Consider the following 16,750-nt stretch of genomic DNA (forward strand, 5'->3'; position numbering starts at 1 on the left):
ATTATTTTTTTTGCGAGTGCCCAAAGAGAATATAATCACTACGTTTTACGAGTGCCTACATCGCTGATCGGTGCGTTATGACCACCGACCAGATATGACTCACAATCTAACAGTAGGTACATCCGTACATAGCACATTTGCAATGTGACCAATTGGGACAAATTGTGGGGCGCGTCATCATGGATTGAACTATCTATATAACTCTATCCAAGGAAAGAAGCCTAGTATAGCACTCTCTCTGTTACGTCACCCCGTACAAATGGCAGAGAGTAGAGACAAAATCTCAGTCGGTGCTAACCATTTTGTTTTACCAACCAATCACAGACATGTTTTCAAAAAATATTCGAAATTCAATTCGAAAATGTTTTCAAAAGAGCATTCGAAAGTCAATCCGAAAATGTTTCCAAAAGAGCATTCGAAATTCAATTCGAATATGTTTTCAAAAGAGCATTCGAAATTCAATTCGAAAATGTTTTCAAAAAACATTTGAAATTTTATTTAAAAACATAGGTAGTTTCGTTTGTGATTGGTTGGTGTTTGGTGTCTATCCACTACAAAGTAAAAAAATTGTTTTTATTTCTATACCTACGTACCTACAGAAAATAATGTACATCGATTGAGATAGCGGTTTTGTAGAGCATTGTCTCTATCGTTGAGACCGACAAAACATCACATAGTATGAGTGACAGAGATAACGCTCTACAAACCCGAAATCTCAATGTCGATGTTCATTATTTTCTGCCGCGTACTGCACCTATTTTGAAGTCGAGTGAGCATAAAAAGTACACATTTTCACTTTGTAGTGGCTTTGTAAGTCTGTTTTTCAAAATAATATTTACAAAAGTACAAAACAATCATTCTAATGGTGAATCTAAATTCAATAATTCCATCTTAACTTTATACAAATAGACGTTCCAACTTCTGACCAACAAGTCCGATGTGTTCGGGCGGTCGTTCCATAGACTATATATATTTATATATATATATATATGCTTCTCAAAATTAAGTACTCACAGACCAGTAATCCGTAGATATAAATCAAATTGTCTTTGTTCATTGTTATGTTTGTTTTGGATCACTGGATAGACTTTCTCTTCTTGTGATTTCCAGTGATTAGTGATTTTGTAAAAGTATCTTACCATTATCTTACACACAAGCTATTGATTTGTGGTCACGATGATTTAATATTACACATAACCTCAAATATCCTGAAAATCGAATTTGATTAAAACTTGAAATAAAATGAAGTGTTGCGTGCCTTCCTGTGGGATCACAGGCGATAATTACCCGCCTACTGTCGTCAATAATAGAGAGCAGGTTACTTTTCATGAGTAAGTATTACCACGGACTCTACAGAGTAAGGATAGTATGCTATTACCTACCAGAGGTTCGACGAAGCCTAGAGCTACAGCAACCGCGCGTAAAGGGTGCAACCCAGGACGGTTCCAGTAATATGGCAGAATCATGGTAGATTCGTTGTGGTCGTATTTCACCACAAGATCAAAGAGGTCAGAGTACTGTATCTTTCCTTAAACTGTAGTGTTACATTTGTTTTGAATATAAGTATTAAAATTGGGACATGGGGTCCCTTCTGGACAAGGGTTGCAGCAGACAGAGTCTAATGGCGAAAGTTGGAGGAGGCCTATGCCACTAGGCACACTGAATTAAGAGACATTATTTAGAAACAAAAATTCCAAAGTTTATATTCTACCTATAAATATAGCTACTTAGTTTTATTGTACTAATTATCTATATTTAAGGTTACTGTATTTGTTAGGTTAAGTTCAGAAATAAAAGGCTATTTTATTTCTTTTTTATTAAAATTGTTTGATGATATCATGAGGAAATCTGCGTACTTACAAGTTCTCTATAATATTCTCAATAGTGTGAGAAATGGTAGGTGAAACTTTAATTTCCCAGGATGCAAAATAGCCTATGTCCATTCCGGGATGGACCAAATTTCATCTCATTCTCTGTACCAAATTTCATAAAGATTGATTAAACAGAGAGGATTTTAAGATTTCGCGGGAACTCTTTAATTTTCTTTGTTAAACAGTCGTTCATGTCCATCCCTGGGATGCAAGCTATCTCTGTACCAAATATTGTCAAAATTGGTTCGATGGATGGGCCATGAAAAGTTAGTAGACATGGCATTTTGGCATTTATAATACAGTAGAAACTCGATTATCCGGCCCTCGGTTATACGGTTTCACGATTATCCGGACTACCAACCGAAAATTGATCGGCAGAGTGCGAGGTAGACTCGCGCACCGAGGGTCCCATACACAGGTATTTTTTCCACCATTTTGTACGATAAATCCAAAACTATTATGCATAAAAATAAATCAAAATCTGTTTTAGAATGTACAGGCAAATCCCTTTCCTATGATATTCCACTTGGTATAGTTAGTTTACTTTGAAAATTGAAAATACTATTATAGTGAACTACATAATTAGCACAAAACCCGCTTTTCTTCATACATTCGATTATCCGGATTTTCGATTATCCGAATCCCTAACGACAACAATTAGTCCGGTTAATCGAGTTTCCACTGTTTTATTATTTTATTATTGTAAACTGATTTATACTTTTTTTTTTTGTGATTTTACTTTTGTAATGACATTCAAAAAGTGTACTCCGTGTGTACTTACTTTGAATAAAATATTTGATTTTGATGATTTTGTTTTTTTTAAAATATGGATTACATATTACAGGTTTCCTACTATACTGTGGCTCAGGAAGGCCTGGCTGTTAGCGATTGGTATACAGGAATGCTTCTTGCCACAAGGGGCTGTGGTTTGCTCGCGACATTTCGAGAAAAATGATTTCAGTAACGCTCCGAGTATCATTGTGAGGCTCAGGAAGAACTCTGTCCCGTCAGTATTCAAAGAACCAAACTGTGAAACGTCCACTATTGAGGTAAGTAATTTTTTGCAGCAAAATAGTACATTACCGTAGTTACCGTGTCGTAACGCCGACCACCCACAGAGCCAGCAGTTCTGAAGACAATGGACATGCTTACGCTGCAATTTGAACCGCATTGAAACAATAGGAAAGGAGGCCAGTCGAAGTTGTCCGCGCTATCCTTTCATATCAATGTTAGGATTATATTTTACGTAATTTTGAATTTTTATATTTTACTAGCTGATCTGTAAGAACCATCCTCGTACTTCAAGGAATATTATAAAGAAAGAATGAGCGAAATCGGTTCAGCTGTTCTCGAGATTTGCGATGACCAACACATTTAGTGATTCATTTTTATATTATAGATTATTTTTATTATTGTGAAGTTAAAATTAAATTTTTAAAGTCTAACCCGTCGCCATTTTAGACGAGGGGTAGGTACGACAATAGTGCAACGGGTGGGGTTTGAACTGCCTACCTTTCGGATTACAGTCCGCGCCTTAACCGTTGAGCTATTGAGGCTCTACAATGAAGCAATTTACAGCTGAGTAATATCGGAAGGACGAGGAGCTAAGCATTTCCAAAGTCATTTGAAAAAATCAAACCATCCTTAAAAAAATCCATACTAATATTATAAATGCGAAAGTGTCTCTGTCTGTCTAGCTAGCTTTTCACAGCTCAACCGTTTAACCGATTTTGACGAAATTTGGTACAGAGATAGCTTGCATCCCGGGGAAGGACATAGGCTACTTTTTATGCCGGAAAATCTAAGAGTTCCCACAGGATTTTTAAAAACTAAATCCTCGCGGACGAAGTTGTGGGCATCATCTATTAATTTTTAGGGTTCCGTACCTCAAAAAGAGAAAAAAAACCTTTATAGGATCACTTCGTTCCCTGTCTGTCGTGTCTGTCAAGAAACCTACAGGGTCAGTTTTCAAAAGTGTTCATGAGAACAAATAGTATTTTCAACTTTAAAATAAGATTACTATACTAAATGGGATATTATATGAAAGGGCCTGTACATTCTTAAACAGATTTTTATTTATTTTAATGCATAATAGTTATTGATTTGTCGTTTAGAATGTCGAAAAAATACGACTGTAGTACAGAACCCTCAGTGCGCGAGTCTGACTCGCACTTGGCCGGTTTTCATAACTTTATCTTGTTTTGCAGTTCTGCCTGATATGCCTAGACACCAGTGCCAGCAAACTGTTTCTGTTGAACCAGAACAGTAATTTAGCGCGAGCTTACTCTAACATAACAGGACATGATGTAAGTTGTTGATGTGTTAAACATGATAATAAAGTAATCAAATTCATAATCCACACTAATAGTATAAATGCGAAAGTGTGTCTAACTGTCTGTCTGCTAGCTTTTCACGGCCCAGCTGTTCAACCGATTTTGGTGAAATTTGGCACAGAGTTAGCTTATATCCCGGGCAAGCACATATGCTACTTTTTATCCCAGAAAATTAAAGAGTTCCCACGGGATGGAAAGTGATGATGTGGCCTATGAGACATGTTTACCTAGAAGATGCCTATTCACTCTTGTTTTAAAGATACCCGGGTCGGTCGATACAAGCAAGCAGGGAAATATTTCTGCATAAGCAGTAATATCTCTTCATTGTATCTTTGCAATCAATTAAGTTAAAATTTAGATTGCAATTTAGGCTACAATGGGGCTGGTATGCCTGTGTCGGACAAAATTTCCATAGAAAATGAAAAAAAAATTATGGTGCTCTATAGATTTTTTAGGAAATCACGCACATTGTGAATTTAAAGTGATTTATAAGTATAACTGTATTCTTGCTTCAGGTAAGCGTTATTCGTGATCATATCAACACTGAGCCAAAGTTGTGTCTAGAGTGTGCTCAAAGGTTGACCAACTGTGTGACATTCAAAGATAAGACGTTGAGAGCACACTCTATATTGATACAGTTGCTGCAAAAGGATAAAATTGTGAGTATTTGCCTCACCACAGATATTTAACTTTGATATTTTTAAATATTTAGTGGACAACTATTAGAAATTGGCAGTTTCATTTGAATTCAAACCCTTACGGCGCTTGTGCACTGCACTTCCGTCATCCGAGTACTATCCGTCATCCGTGAGAATACCAGCGATTATCTACGACATAATATGTCATAAGCTCCCATCCATACTTTCCATACTAATATTATATATGCGAAAGTGTGTCTGTGTCTGCTAGCTTTTCACGGCCCAACATTGTAACCGATTTTTATGAAATTTGGTATTGAGTTAGCTTACATTCCGGGGAAGGACATAGGCTACTTTTTATCGGGGAAAATAAAAGAGTTCCCACGGGGTTTCAAAAACCTAAATCCATGCGTACGAAGTCGTGGACATCAGCTAGTACAAAAAAGGAACGTATTTTCACGGACTCGGATTGGATGAGTGCTACTATTATTTATTATATTTTGAAACGAAATCCTTCTCAAATATTTTATTTTAATTTTTTTGTGATTAAAATCTTTTGCTACAATTAAACGAGTTTATTATTAGTGAAACCTACAATGTATTTTTCTCTATTTTTTCTGTAAAATGTACAAACATGAGATCATTTTTGTTTTAATTTTTTCAGATAACATCGCAAAGTTTAAATTCAGTTGACAGATTGGAAAACCTTCTCATATCTAATTTAGGTAAACTCGCTTACGAACCTGACCACTGTGACCTCTATGTGATCGAAGAAGACAATAATACAGAAATAGAAAACATAGTATATTACCCAGAAGTAAATATTGAAAACCTAAAAAGTAAAGATGAAACTATGTCTAACTGTAGTGAAACAGATTGTGAAGTAAAGGAATTAGATAATATTCATAATGAAATTCAAGCAATTAATAGTAATATTAATAAAGATCACAAGTTAAATAATAGTGATAACAAAAATATCATTACAAAAAATTCAAGTCAAGCTAGAAATAATGACAAAAAATATAAGTATGATGTGATCATTAATCCTGTAACAAGCAATAATTGTAAAGTTGAAAATGATAAGGCCGATGTATTTATAATTAGTGACGGTGATGATGAAATGAAATGTCTAGATAGTGATATCGATGATGGTATTAAACATGATATGGGTGATGATATTGATGATATTAACGATGATATTGACATAGATGAAGATTATGATAATGACGAACATGCAAATGACAGCCACAGCAGTGATAGATTAACTAACAAAATAAAAGTTTGTAATAATTTCGAAAATAGAGTTAGCCTAAACAATCTCATATTTGTAAAATACACTAAACCTATCACACATGATGATTTAGATCATGGTACTGATGAACTGTTAAATGGAAACTATAGCTATGATAAATTATCAAAAAAATTGAAAATTGACAATAACTCAGAGAATAGAGTTAGTCTAGATAATGTCATATTTGTTAAAGACACAAGACCCATTATTCAACACAAAGATTTTATATCTAGAAAAAATAACACAAATCAAAATCTCAATAGGGTATATGGAACCAATAATCATAATGGAGATAAAATTATGTTAGAAGAGATAAATGATGATAGTTGTGAATATAAAAATGGATCCAATGTTAAAAACTGTGGAAAGTCGAATAAGAAAAGACTTCCTCGGGTTCGCGCACCACGAAAACGTCGTTTGCGTCGTAAAAGAGATAAAAAACCTCCAACATATGTTCCAAGACCCAAAACGCGAGATTGTAAAGAAAAGGACTTAAAATCGTTCACAAGGACTTGGTTAACTTATGAAGAACAGATAGCTGATATACAAAAAAGGAAAAACTCTGTGCACTATAAAAGGTCTGCATACAAATGTGAAATTTGCTTTAAAGGAAGCTGGCAACTCTCTACTTACAATCGACATATGGATAAACATACTGATGTAAGTTATACTTAACTAGCTGTCGCAGGGACTTATTGGTAGAACAAGACCTACAATGATGCTCAAAAAGCATCTCTACCTATATTATATATACCAAAGTGTGTTGGTTTGTCCTTCAATCTCGCTGCAACAAAGTAACGAATTGAAGTAATTCTGGTAGTAATTACTTAAAGGTTTGCAGATACAATTCAGAACACTCACCCATCTCAGAGCTTGAATTTTGGTCAATTTGAGACTACATCACGAGTCGTGTTTTGATGCGCTTAGCGTTTTCTGTGATTTATCCAAGCCTTTTAAATGTGTTGATCATGAAACATTCGTCAGGAACTTGTACTATTATGTAGTACTAGGGTACTTCCTACTAGGTCAACACCTAGAATCATGAAATTTGGCAGGTAGTTAGATCTTATAGCTGCTTTAGGGGAAAAATCTGAAAACCGTGAATTTGTGGTTACATCACACAAAAAAAATTATATTGTGGTCATGAACTAGTAATTAGTATTTTACTTATTGTTAGGGAAATATTTAATATTCTGGTGTATAATTTTTTATTTTATTTTATTGGAGTATGTATGTCAATGTGTTTGCGATGGTCCCTAATTCTATATGATCCCATAATTTATTTATATGGAACAAGTTTTTTTTTAGAAATATGGTAAATTTGAGTGTGCAATATGCGGGATCCACTACAACACTCGTAATCGACTCCATTTACATATAATATCGACCCATAGCGAGAGGTACAGCTGCAAATTGTGCAAGTTTACCGTCAATACCAGGTAAGTAAAGGTGTCTGATGCCTACAGCACGAGTTTACAACTTATCATTGGCATCAGAGGTTCAACCTAATAGAGGCTCTAACGTTATCGAAACAATAAATGATTTAAAAATCTTGAAATTTGAGTGTGCAATATGCGGGGTTCACTCTTCACACCACGACTCGTGTAGTGATGCGCTTGGCGTTTTCTCGCGTTTGATTTATCCAAGCCTTTTGACTGTGTAGACTGTTGATCATGAAACATTGGTCAAGAAATTGCACCGTTACGTAATAAGGTTGTAGCATCCGAGTTGATGGGTTCTTATTTAAATTAGAAAAGGTAGATCCGGATCAGCTGTGAAAATTGGGGTTCCACAAGGTTCCATTTCAGGACCTTTTCTGTTCCTCATTTACATTAATGACCTTGAGTAGTAGAAGTAGATTTTGATTGTAATAGTTTGAATTTTAAAACGTGAGCCATTTTGGACTGTTAGTGGGATGCGGTTGCGTGAACGTTTAATAATACTGTAAAGAGGTAAAGTTTGAGTGTAGGGGGTAACCTCCGGAACTAATAATCCGATTCTAAAAATTCTTTCAATGATAGATACGAGCTACATTATCCTCAAGTGATAACGATACGCTATAAATTATTATCAACAACAGGTAGTGAAGAGATAAATAAATCGATAACTGTTGTATAGAAGCAGACGTCACTTTGCGGAAATCCATGATATACAAACCAAAAGCCTAATTTGCTATAATCCGCTGATTGATAATTAACTTAGTTATAAAATTAGACCAAAAAATATGAAACTATCAGCTTGAATATAAAAAACTAATGCCATGTGTTTTGGCTCCTTGTTGCAATAAACACGTCAAATTGAAATGGCTGTTGCAGGTATGTGGCGCAATGCCACGCGAACTGGCACAGCGGCAAATCATTCCAATGCTCACACTGCGGGATGTTATTCAGGTATAGTTGCTTTTTCCTTTTGGCATGAACACATCTTATAGGGTATTTTACCCTTTCACTTTGTCTGTCTGTCCGTCCATCGTATCTGTCAAGATAACCTACCCCGTTGACCTCAAATCATGAAATTTGGCAGATAGGTAGGTCTTCTAGCACAAGTAAAGGAAAAAATTTGAAAACCGTGAATTTGCGGTTACATCACAAAAAAAAATTTTTCACAAAAATAATAATTTACTTAATCACATAGATGGCGCAGTCCGTCATTAACTTACATTGTTCTACATTAAAGAGTTAGGTATAGTCCGATTCGCACTTATAATGCCATAAAGTATTTTTTGAAGTGTCTTTTTTTGATCCTGAGGTAATAATAAACTATCAAAAATTCATAACAATTTTATTCGATCGATAAGAGCAATAAAAATGCATTTCAATTTTGTATTTCGATTTTCCCCGATTCATGAACTGTCATGACGTCACACGGATTGGTAGACAATGGCAATGTAATGTGAAATGCATTACAACTACAATCCATGTGACGTTATATTCGGGATTCGTCTGTGTGTTTCGAATATTTGTAGAACAGATAAAAAGTGAAATCTTTTTATAAAACTCATTATATAATTTTATAAACTGAAATTAACATTTTTCGATTGTGCACTGCTGATATTATTTTATTTATACATTTTTAGTTTTTTCTCGCTTGGTGGAAAATACCGTATTAAAGTTTTGACATGGTGTAATTGGAGAATTCATGAGCAAATGTATGAAAAACGCTATTCTTGCAGTAAACGCTCGTCATACCTCACGCACGTGCGGCTCAAGCACCCTTCAGACTGCGTGTGTCCGTTGTGCGGGTTCAGCTTCGTCAGTACCAAGGGCGTCAGATTCCACATCAGTTTGAGACATCGTTTCGAAGATATACACGTTAGTATACAGACTAACGCAACGTAGCGCGTCCGTGCTTATAGAATAGAATAGAATTTCATTCAAATTTTTCACAAGTAATTTTGAACCTGCAAATATATTCTACCTCTGGTTCGGAATGCCTTTTCTAACGAGAAGAACCAGCAAGAAACTCGGCGGTTGTATTACTTGATTAAATGAGTGTAGGAATGTATTTACAGAACTTGTCTGGTCCATCGTGCGAGGAGTGCAACATCCGCTTCGCGTCTGAGACTGCGTACCAGCAGCATATGGAGGTGTCGCCCAAACACGCTGTTAGTGGGTGAGTTTACAGAACTTGTCTGGTCCGTCGTGCGAGGAGTGCAACATCCGCTTCGCGTCTGAGACTGCGTACCAGCAGCATATGGAGGTGTCGCCCAAACACGCTGTTAGTGGGTGAGTTTACAGAACTTGTCTGGTCCGTCGTGCGAGGAGTGCAACATCCGCTTCGCGTCTGAGACTGCGTACCAGCAGCATATGGAGGTGTCGCCCAAACACGCTGTTAGTGGGTGAGTTTACAGAACTTGTCTGGTCCGTCGTGCGAGGAGTGCAACATCCGCTTCGCGTCTGAGACTGCGTACCAGCAGCATATGGAGGTGTCGCCCAAACACGCTGTTAGTGGGTGAGTTTACAGAACTTGTCTGGTCCGTCGTGCGAGGAGTGCAACATCCGCTTCGCGTCTGAGACTGCGTACCAGCAGCATATGGAGGTGTCGCCCAAACACGCTGTTAGTGGGTGAGTTTACAGAACTTGTCTGGTCCGTCGTGCGAGGAGTGCAACATCCGCTTCGCATCTGAGACTGCGTACCAGCAGCATATGGAGGTGTCGCCCAAACACGCTGTTAGTGGGTGAGTTTACAGAACTTGTCTGGTCCGTCGTGCGAGGAGTGCAACATCCGCTTCGGTACCTGTACGCTCCGAGCTGCTTCGCCTCTTGTGCCAATGGTGCGCAAATTCCCGTAGCCGGTTGTAGTTCTCCGTCGGTGAGATGAGTTCCGTGTAAAAAACTGTATCTCACGAACTATATCTATAGGAAGTTAAAATTTATATACAGGTGGACCGTACCAAAGGGAGATCTCCTACCGAGCGCTTGGTTGTGCTCGGTAGCGCCAGCTGGGCCGACGGTTGTATCTTGAAACTTCTTTATATAGTCCAGCTGCGCGATAGCAGGAGAATGACAGCTACAATGTCACGATCGCAATCATCTCTGATTGGTTAACGTTCACTCACTATTGGCTACAATGCTTTGTTGCAACAAGAATCGCACAAATTCAGCCAATCAGAACAATAGAGATTGTAATAATGATTGATGCCGGTTTTAGACAATCGCCCTACAGATTGCAGAAAACTCCGTTAGTGCGAGGACTGTCGGCGGTACAATTGTTCGGAACTACGCCATGACATGTTATCGATTGAATAGCGCCATCTAGTTGCAATTGTGGCAACCGCCACACAGGGTTACTTGTAAAAAGCGCACCACCGTCTACAGGAAATTTCTATGCATCAAAGTAAATAACTTTTGTTCCTTATTTTCAGCAGTGAGCTCAAGCCCAACCAGGAGCCTCAGTTGCGGGACTCGATCTATTCGCTGTACGAATCGGCCCGCTACAAGCGCCGCATGACGCACTCCGCCGCCCTGTGCGAGCTGTGCGGCAAGAAATTCCATGTGAGAATCTGGTATCACTACCCATCCATACTGTCAGAGGCAATCTGAGCACGTTCCTAGGGGCGCGAGGTTACGAAGAGGCGCGCGCGGTCATGTTGAGTTCCATTACCTGGCCAACCTCTCTCTACTAAGTAAGACAGGCGCCTTGTGAGTTTATAGCAAGATGCTATGACGTGATGTTCTTCTTGTGTGTCTGTCTGTCTGCTAGCTTTTCACAGCCTATCCGTTCAACCAATTTTAACGAAATTTGGCTTGTATCACGGGGATGGCCATAGGCTACTTTTTATCCCAGAAAATCAAACATTTCCCACGGGATTTTTAAAAACCTAATTCCACGCGGGCGTATTCGCGGAAATTGTCTGGTTTTTTTTACTATAAATGCGAATGTGTGTATGTTTGTTGGTTTGTCCTTCAATCACGTCGCAGCGGAGAAACGTATCGACGTGATTTTTTGCATGGGTATAGTTAAAGACCTGGAGAGCGGCATAGGCTACTTTTTATCCCGGAAAATCAAAGAGTTCCCACGGGATTTGTAAAACCTAAATCCACGTGGATGAAGTCGTGGGCATCAGCTAATACTGTATTTAATAACCCACTAACGTATCCACGGAATGTTACAGGTCCGTCACGCGACGTCGCGTGACGTATTGATTAAGGCCTCGTTTACGGAGACGCGGGGCGCGTCGCGTGTGGCGTGGCGTCTCGCGGCGCGTTGTACGTTTTTTTACGGTGGGGCGGCACGTGAAGCGGCACTTAGCATCGCACGCGTTATCACAAACATATGTCAATATACGATGTTGTTCATAGAGATGCGAGGCGGGAAGATTTTCGGTGCCTGCCGCTGCATTCCTACCCGCACGCGGCGGGCGCGTCTGCGTTATGCGATTTCCAAATAAAGACTGGCAGACGGTTCCGCTGCGGGCATCGCTTCATCGAGAACGCCGCGTGGGACGCGTCGATGCCATCCGCAGGCTCGGCCGCAAAAAATGCTCCATCTCAAACAAACGCGTATAAAATTGCTTCTCCGTAAACGCACTCATACAACGCCATATGTTTAAATTGCGGGCCGGGCCGCGCCGCCCGTCGCAACGCGCGACGCCCCGCGTCTCCGTAAACGAGGCCTAATAGTCGCGACGTCGTGTGTTAATATATTTACGTGTGAACAGGCGGTCGCGCAACTCCAAGTTCACATGCATGTACACACGGGCGAGAAGATGTACAAGTGCGACATATGTCCCAAGCGGTTCGCGACAAAAACTTTCCGCAATTCCCATATGTTGAACTGTCACGGCGAAAACCCACTTCGATTCTCGTGCGAGGTGTGCCACAAGGAGTTCAAGTACGCTTCCAACCGACGCCGACACATGCTGGTGAGTGGTCGTTCTAAGATTTAATTCCATACTTCCATAATCTATATGTATAAAATTCAAAGTCCTGACTGACTGACTGACTTATATATCTGATTGACTATAATATGTGCGTTTTAAGTAATTAAATATCACTTGCTTTAACGGTGAAGGAAAATATCGTGAGGAAACCTGCATGCCTGAGAGTTCTCCATAATGTTCTCAAAGGTGTGTGAACTGTGAAGTCTACCAATCCGCACATGGCCAGCATGGTAGACTATGGTCAAAACTGTTCTCTCTGAGTGGAAACCCGTGCTCTGTAGTGAGCCGGCGATGGGTTGATCATGATGATGATATAGCATAACTTAAAAAATCGGCAAAGTGCGAGTCAGGCTCGCGTACTGAGGGTTCCGTACTACAATCGTATTTAATCGACATTTTGCACGATAAACCAAAAACTATTATGGCTAAAATAAATAATAATCTGTTTTATAATGTACCGGCAAAGCCCTTTCACATGATACCCCACTTGGTATAGTAATCTTACTTTGAAAGTAGAAAATAGCAATATTTGTTCATGAACACATTTTAATTTTTTTCTTGTGATGTAACCACAAATTCACGGTTTTCAGATTTTCCCCCTCATGTCAGCTATAAGACCTACCTACCTGCCAAATTTCATGATTCTATGTCAACGGGAAGTACCCTGTAGCCTGTAGGTTTCTTGACAGACAGACTGACAACAAAGTGATCCTATAAGGGTTCCGTTTTTCCTTTTGAGGTACGGAACCCTAAAAAGTAGTATGTAGTTGTCATTTCTTTTACAGTCGCATCAAGACACGCGTCCACTCTACAAGTGCGACATTTGCGACAAAACGCTAACGACCCTCGCCAGCCGCGACCAGCATGTGTCGCACGTGCATCTCAGCGTGCCGCGGCCCAAGCGCAACCGCCGCGACAGGAAACCCAACACACGAAGACACAGTGCCGACAGTAGTGAGTCTCGAGACTCGAACACAGCTGAAACTAGTGCCTCTAAATAGTCTTAGACTTAATCTATTCTAAATATATCAAACTATCTTATGCTCGCGACTTCGTCCGCGTGGACTACACGAATTTCAAACCCCTGTTTCACCCCCTTAGGGGTTGAATTTTCAAAAATCATTTTCTAGCGAATGCCTACGTAATAATAACTATCTGCATACCAAATTTCAGCCCGATCCGTCCAGTAGTTTGAGATGTGCGTTGATAGATCAGTCAGTCGGTCAGTCCTCTCCTAAATATATAAAAGGAAAAAGTGACTGACTGACTGATCTATCAACGCACAGCTCAAACTACTGGACGGATCGGGCCGAAATTTGGTATGTTGATAGCAATTATGACGAAGTCGCTGGCATAAGCTACTAAATAATAAAAGTCGTTCATCACCATTCGAAAGTACTTGTAAAAGTTTATTTGAATTTTTAAAAAAAAAAATTTTTTATTTTTATTAAATGAATGAAAATAATAATGTACTTTTATTGCATATCCACCACATACATCGGTATAAATCCTGCAAATTGCTAATACGCGTGGCCGCCATTTTAGTGACGTCAGCACTAGACTCAAGTTTCGAGCTGATGGTATATTTTTATTTCGGCTGACGTCATTTCGATGTTAATGAGACATGGTGCCAGCGCAATAGCAATTTGCGGGACTTATATGTGTCATAGAGCCTCAATAGATCAACGGGTAAAGGAATGGACTGAAAACCGAAAGGTCGACGGTTCAAACCCCACCCGTTGCACTATTGTCGTACCTACTCCTAGCACAAGCTTGACGCTTAGTTGGAGTGGAAAGGGATATATATTATAGTCGCCATGGCTAATATTCTTTAAAAAAAAATCTACCGCAATCGATCTCATTTTAACAGCTTTACAGGACGAAAAAACTAACAGTATGAGGCCGAAAGTAATGAACATCGACCTTTAGAAGGAGGTAGCAAATTTTTAGAGCACTGTCCCTGTCGTTGAGGCTGACAATATGTCATATAGGTATGAGTGACAGAGACAACGCTCTACAAAGCCGAAATGTCATTCTAAAAGCCGATGTAGATTACTTTCGGCTGCGTACTGTACTCTATCCAAGGAAAGAAACCTAGTACATCACTCCCTCTGTTACGTAACCCCGTACAAATGACGGAGACAAAAATCCTAAAAATCTCAGTCTGTGCTAACCATTTTGTTTTACCAACCAATCACAAACATGTTTTCAATAAACATTCGAAATTCAATTCGAAAATGTTTTCAAAAGAGCATTCGAAATTCAATTCGAAAATGTTTTCGAAGGAGCATTCGAAATTCAAATCGAAAATGTTTTCAAAAAACATTCGAAACTTAATTTAAAAACATAGTTTCGTTTGTGATTGGTTGGTTTGGTGCCTCAAAATGGTTAACGCCCATTGAGATGTTTGTCTCTGACATTTGTATGGGATTACGTAACAGATAGAACTTATATCCGTGGATAGAGTGCCTGCCTATTCAATTTTTAGGGTTCCGTACTTCAAAAGGCAAAAGGCGTCCGTCGTGTCTGTCAACAAAACCTAAGTATAGGGTAGGTCCCTACTTCCCGTTGACCTAGAATCATGAAAGGTGGGTAGGTCTTATAGCACACGTAAAGGAATACATTCGAAAACCCTGAATTTGTGGTTACATCACAAAAAAACTGTATTAATCTAAATATATAAAAGGAAAAGGTGACTGACTGACTCAAACTCAAACTACTGGACGGATCGGGCTGAAATTTTGAATGCAGATAAAACTGTTGTTTCCTTTATCAGTTCAGAATTCAAAATAAGTAGGCAATAAATATACCTAATGCAACTGTTGACTGTCATCCGCACTAAAATTATAAATGCGAAAGTGTCTGTCTGTCTGCTAGCCTTTCACGGCTCATCCGTTCCACTGATTTTGACGAAATTTGGTACAGATAGAGCTTGCATTACATCCCGGGGTAGGACATATCACCGAGGTCCCACGGGATTCTTAAAATCTAAATCCACGCGGACCAAGTCGAGGGCATCAGCTAGTAAGATAAAGATTTTTCTCGGTGATAAAGTGAGATTTCTGATACAATTTGTTCATGATTTATTTTTCAGCGCCATCTATGACAAAATTACCAAACTACGTAGAGTTTCGCTTGTCAATTTTTTTTAGCATAGCTAAAAACATTATATTTTGGTTAATTTTATGAGATTGTACGAAACAAAAAGCTAATTTACCAAAATATCTTAATCTTAATTATAATATAAAATTAAATTAAACAATGCTTAAATACTTCACGAAGCTCGGAATCGAGCCGGTCGAAGATGTTAAATAGGTAAAAAAAATATGTCATCCTTTTTAATTTATTTTGATGGAAGTGTTTAAGAAGATTCTTAAATCTTCTTAAACATTTCTTAAGGTAGCGGGAAGTAAGTGAATGAGGAAGGCAGAGAATCGTGTGTGGTGGCGACTGGCGCGCTCTTGGGAAGGCCTATGTCCGGCAGTGGACGCAAGCATCTGGTCGGTTATGATTAGATTAGTGGAAAAACCAGGCCAAGTGTGAGTCAGGCTCGCGCAATGAGGGTTCCGTACTTTTTCGACATTTTGCACGATAATTCAAAAACTATGATGCATAAAAATAAATAAAAATCTGTTTTAGAATGTACAGGTACCTTTCATATGATACCCCACTTGATATAGTCACTCACTTCCAAAGTTGAAAATACTAATTATTAGTTCATGACCACAATTTTTTTTTGTGCGATCTAACCCTAAATTCACGGTTTTCAGATATTTCCCCAAATGTCAGCTAGGTATACGACCTACCTACCTGCAAAATTTCATGATTCTAGGTCAACGGGAAGTACCCTGTAGGTTTCTTGACAGACAGACGGACAGACAGACAGACAACAAATTGATCCTATAAGGGTTCTGTTTTCCTTTTGGGGGAACGGAACCCTAAAAAGCGACACCGAAGTCCGAACGGCCAACTCCCAACGTTGCGCGTTGGCGGGATTATTGGGGCCAATGCTTATTTCCTCACACGTTGGGCGAATAATGTTGGGGCCAACGTGTAGAGCCGGCGCTCTTGTTGTAACAAAGCACCGACCAGAAAAAAAAGTTACAAAGTCTCATTAAATTACCGACAGAGGTAAACTCAGTAATTAGTCTGTGTTCGTCGTCTTTCCGCCTTGCTCTATGATTTAAACCTTGAATCAACCTTAAAATTATGTCGTCCAATCAAAATCATTCAAC

At 39.0% G+C, this 16,750-nt stretch overlaps 2 protein-coding genes across 6 annotated transcripts; both read left to right on the top strand.

Moving 5' to 3' along the window:
• Positions 1–863: 863 nt before the first annotated feature.
• Positions 864–9,772, top strand: LOC138404411 (zinc finger and BTB domain-containing protein 41-like). Of its 2 annotated transcripts, XM_069508205.1 has the most exons (9): positions 872–1,331; positions 2,716–2,920; positions 4,079–4,177; positions 4,720–4,863; positions 5,507–6,793; positions 7,442–7,572; positions 8,449–8,523; positions 9,306–9,444; positions 9,645–9,772. In XM_069508205.1, the coding sequence occupies exons 1-9, from the start codon at positions 1,243–1,245 to the stop codon at positions 9,747–9,749; spliced, it is 2,274 nt and encodes a 757-aa protein (XP_069364306.1). In that variant the 5' UTR covers positions 872–1,242; the 3' UTR covers positions 9,750–9,772. The 2 variants fall into 2 exon arrangements, with proteins under 2 accessions (XP_069364307.1, XP_069364306.1); XM_069508206.1 differs by lacking the exons at positions 7,442–7,572; positions 9,645–9,772 and having other exon boundaries at positions 864–1,331.
• Positions 9,773–10,097: 325 nt separating this feature from the next.
• Positions 10,098–13,764, top strand: LOC117995003 (zinc finger and SCAN domain-containing protein 5B-like). 4 transcript variants are annotated; one of them, XM_069508306.1, is made up of 4 exons: positions 10,098–10,197; positions 10,998–11,127; positions 12,294–12,497; positions 13,301–13,764. In XM_069508306.1, exons 1-4 carry the CDS (start codon positions 10,166–10,168, stop codon positions 13,514–13,516), a joined length of 582 nt encoding a protein of 193 aa, XP_069364407.1. In that variant the 5' UTR covers positions 10,098–10,165; the 3' UTR covers positions 13,517–13,764. The 4 variants fall into 4 exon arrangements, with proteins under 4 accessions (XP_069364407.1, XP_069364409.1, XP_034838872.2 ...); XM_069508308.1 differs by having other exon boundaries at positions 10,123–10,197; positions 11,001–11,127; XM_034982981.2 differs by lacking the exon at positions 10,098–10,197 and adding an exon at positions 10,209–10,310.
• Positions 13,765–16,750: the final 2,986 nt, after the last annotated feature.

The sequence above is a fragment of the Maniola hyperantus genome, chromosome 28 (assembly GCF_902806685.2).
Source record: "Maniola hyperantus chromosome 28, iAphHyp1.2, whole genome shotgun sequence".
In the NCBI taxonomy this organism is placed as follows: domain Eukaryota; kingdom Metazoa; phylum Arthropoda; class Insecta; order Lepidoptera; family Nymphalidae; genus Maniola; species Maniola hyperantus.